A 2,036-nucleotide genomic window follows, 5' to 3' on the forward strand; every position below is an offset into this window, starting at 1 on the left:
AGAACTAATTAAGAACCCAAATTAAGTAGGAAGAAGGAAATAATAGAGATCAGTGCTGAAATCAATGAATACAATACAGAAAATCAATACAGAAAATCAATGGAAACAAAGTTGGTTCTTTGATATGTCAGAGAAAAATAAATATTGTATGATATCATGTATATTTGGAATCCAAAAACTACAACAAACTAGTGAATATAACAAAAAAAGAAGTAGACTCACAGATATAGAGAACAAGCTACTGGTTACTAGTGGGGAGGAGAGGTGGGAGAGTGGGAAGTACACACTATTGGGTGTAAGATAGGCCCAAGGATGTATTGTACAACACGGCGGATATAGCCAATATTTTGTAATAACTGTAAATGTTAAGTAACTTTTAAAAATTGCATAAAAATAAATTAAAAAAAATTAAAACGGCTTTCCCTCCCTCCCTTCCTGCGGTTGGACCCGGAGCCGTCTGTGAGCTTCTAATTGTTGCTCCAGGTTCCCTGAGATCTGCAAGTCCGTTCTTCCCAGCACTCTGCTAGGCTAGAAAAGGAGGAGGAACCTGTCCAGAATCCCCGCAGGACAGGAAAAGGAGGGGACATCTCAACATGGAAAAACTCTGCAGTGAAAATGAAGGAATGCCTGAGAACCCAGGAAAGATGGAAAACAAAGAACAGCCACTGGATGCGGGAAAGCCAGGAGTAGCTTGTACTGTGGAAGACAAGGAAAAGTTAGAAAACAAAGGAAGGACTGATCACAAGGGAAAGAAAGAAGATAAGGAAGTACTAAAGGATAAGGAAAAGCCAGAGAGTGAGGCAAAGCCAAGAGAAGGAAAGCCAGTGAGCCAGGGAAAGCCAGAGAATGAGGGAAAACCAAAAGAAGGAAAACCAGAGAGCGAGGGAAAGGCAAAAGAAGGAAAGCCAGCCAGCAAACCAAAGGCTGCAGGAAAGCACCCAGCTGGGGACGATGTACCCAGGAAGGCCAAAAGGAAAACCAACAAGGGGCTGGCTCAGTGTCTCAAGGAATACAAGGAGGCCATACATGATATGCATTTGAGCAATGAGGAGATGATAAGAGAATTTGACGAGATGGCTAGGGTGGAGGATGAAGTGAAGAAAACCAGACAGAAACTGGGGGGGTTTATGTGGATGCAAAAAAGTTTACAGGACCCTTTCCACCCCAGGGGCCCAAGGGAACTCAGGGGTGGCTGCAGGGCCCCACAAAGGGGCTTTGAAGACATTCCTTTTGTGTAGTGCCCCTGGCAGGCATTTGCAAAGCCTTGTGCTTTATTTAATCTTATGCTAATACTACACTCTAGGTGTCACTCATGTTATCCAACTGCAGCCCTCTATGTTTCAGTAGCAAATTTTCATCCATTGCATGGAAAAATGTTTATGGTGCATTGTAAAATTAAAAAAAAAAAAAAAAGTTTGCAGAACCATAATAAATAAATAAATAAATAAATAAATAAATAAATAAATAAAATAAAAACAATAAAACTTCAAAAAAAAGTTGGTTGTTTGAAAAGTCAACAAAACTGATAAAGAAAAAAAGAGAGAAGACATAAATCAATAAAGTCAGGAATAAATGAGGGGGAATTATGAATTCTACAGAAATTTAAATGATTATGAGAAAACATTACAATCTACTTTATGTCAAAAAATTAAACAACTTAGATAAAATGGACAACTTGATAAAAATATACTTAATACCAAGAAAGGCTCAAGAAGAAATAGAAAATCTGTATAAACCTATAGCAAGTGATATAATTAAATTAATAATTGAAAAGCTTCCCACAAAGAAAAGCACAGATCCAGGTGACTTCACTATGCATTCCACCTAACATTTAAAGAACAAAGGATACCAATCTAACACAAACTCTTTCAGAGGAGGAAGAAACATCTTCCAACTTATCCTGAGGCCAGAAAACTGTAAACCAATATCTAAATGAATACAGACACAAAAATCCTTAACAAAAATATTAGCAAATCTAGTCAACATATTAAATGGATTATATGCCATGTTCAAGTGGGATTTACCCAAGGAATACA

General features: G+C 37.8%; 1 protein-coding gene across 1 annotated transcript; it reads left to right on the forward strand.

The window, feature by feature from the left end:
* The first annotated feature begins 477 nt into the window (after window positions 1–477).
* On the forward strand, window positions 478–1,253 carry LOC105099217 (transcription elongation factor A protein-like 4). Its single transcript, XM_064487120.1, has one exon. It carries the CDS (start codon window positions 594–596, stop codon window positions 1,236–1,238), a length of 645 nt encoding a protein of 214 aa, XP_064343190.1. The 5' UTR covers window positions 478–593; the 3' UTR covers window positions 1,239–1,253.
* Window positions 1,254–2,036: the final 783 nt, after the last annotated feature.

This window comes from Camelus dromedarius, chromosome 6 (assembly GCF_036321535.1).
Source record: "Camelus dromedarius isolate mCamDro1 chromosome 6, mCamDro1.pat, whole genome shotgun sequence".
Classification (NCBI taxonomy): domain Eukaryota; kingdom Metazoa; phylum Chordata; class Mammalia; order Artiodactyla; family Camelidae; genus Camelus; species Camelus dromedarius.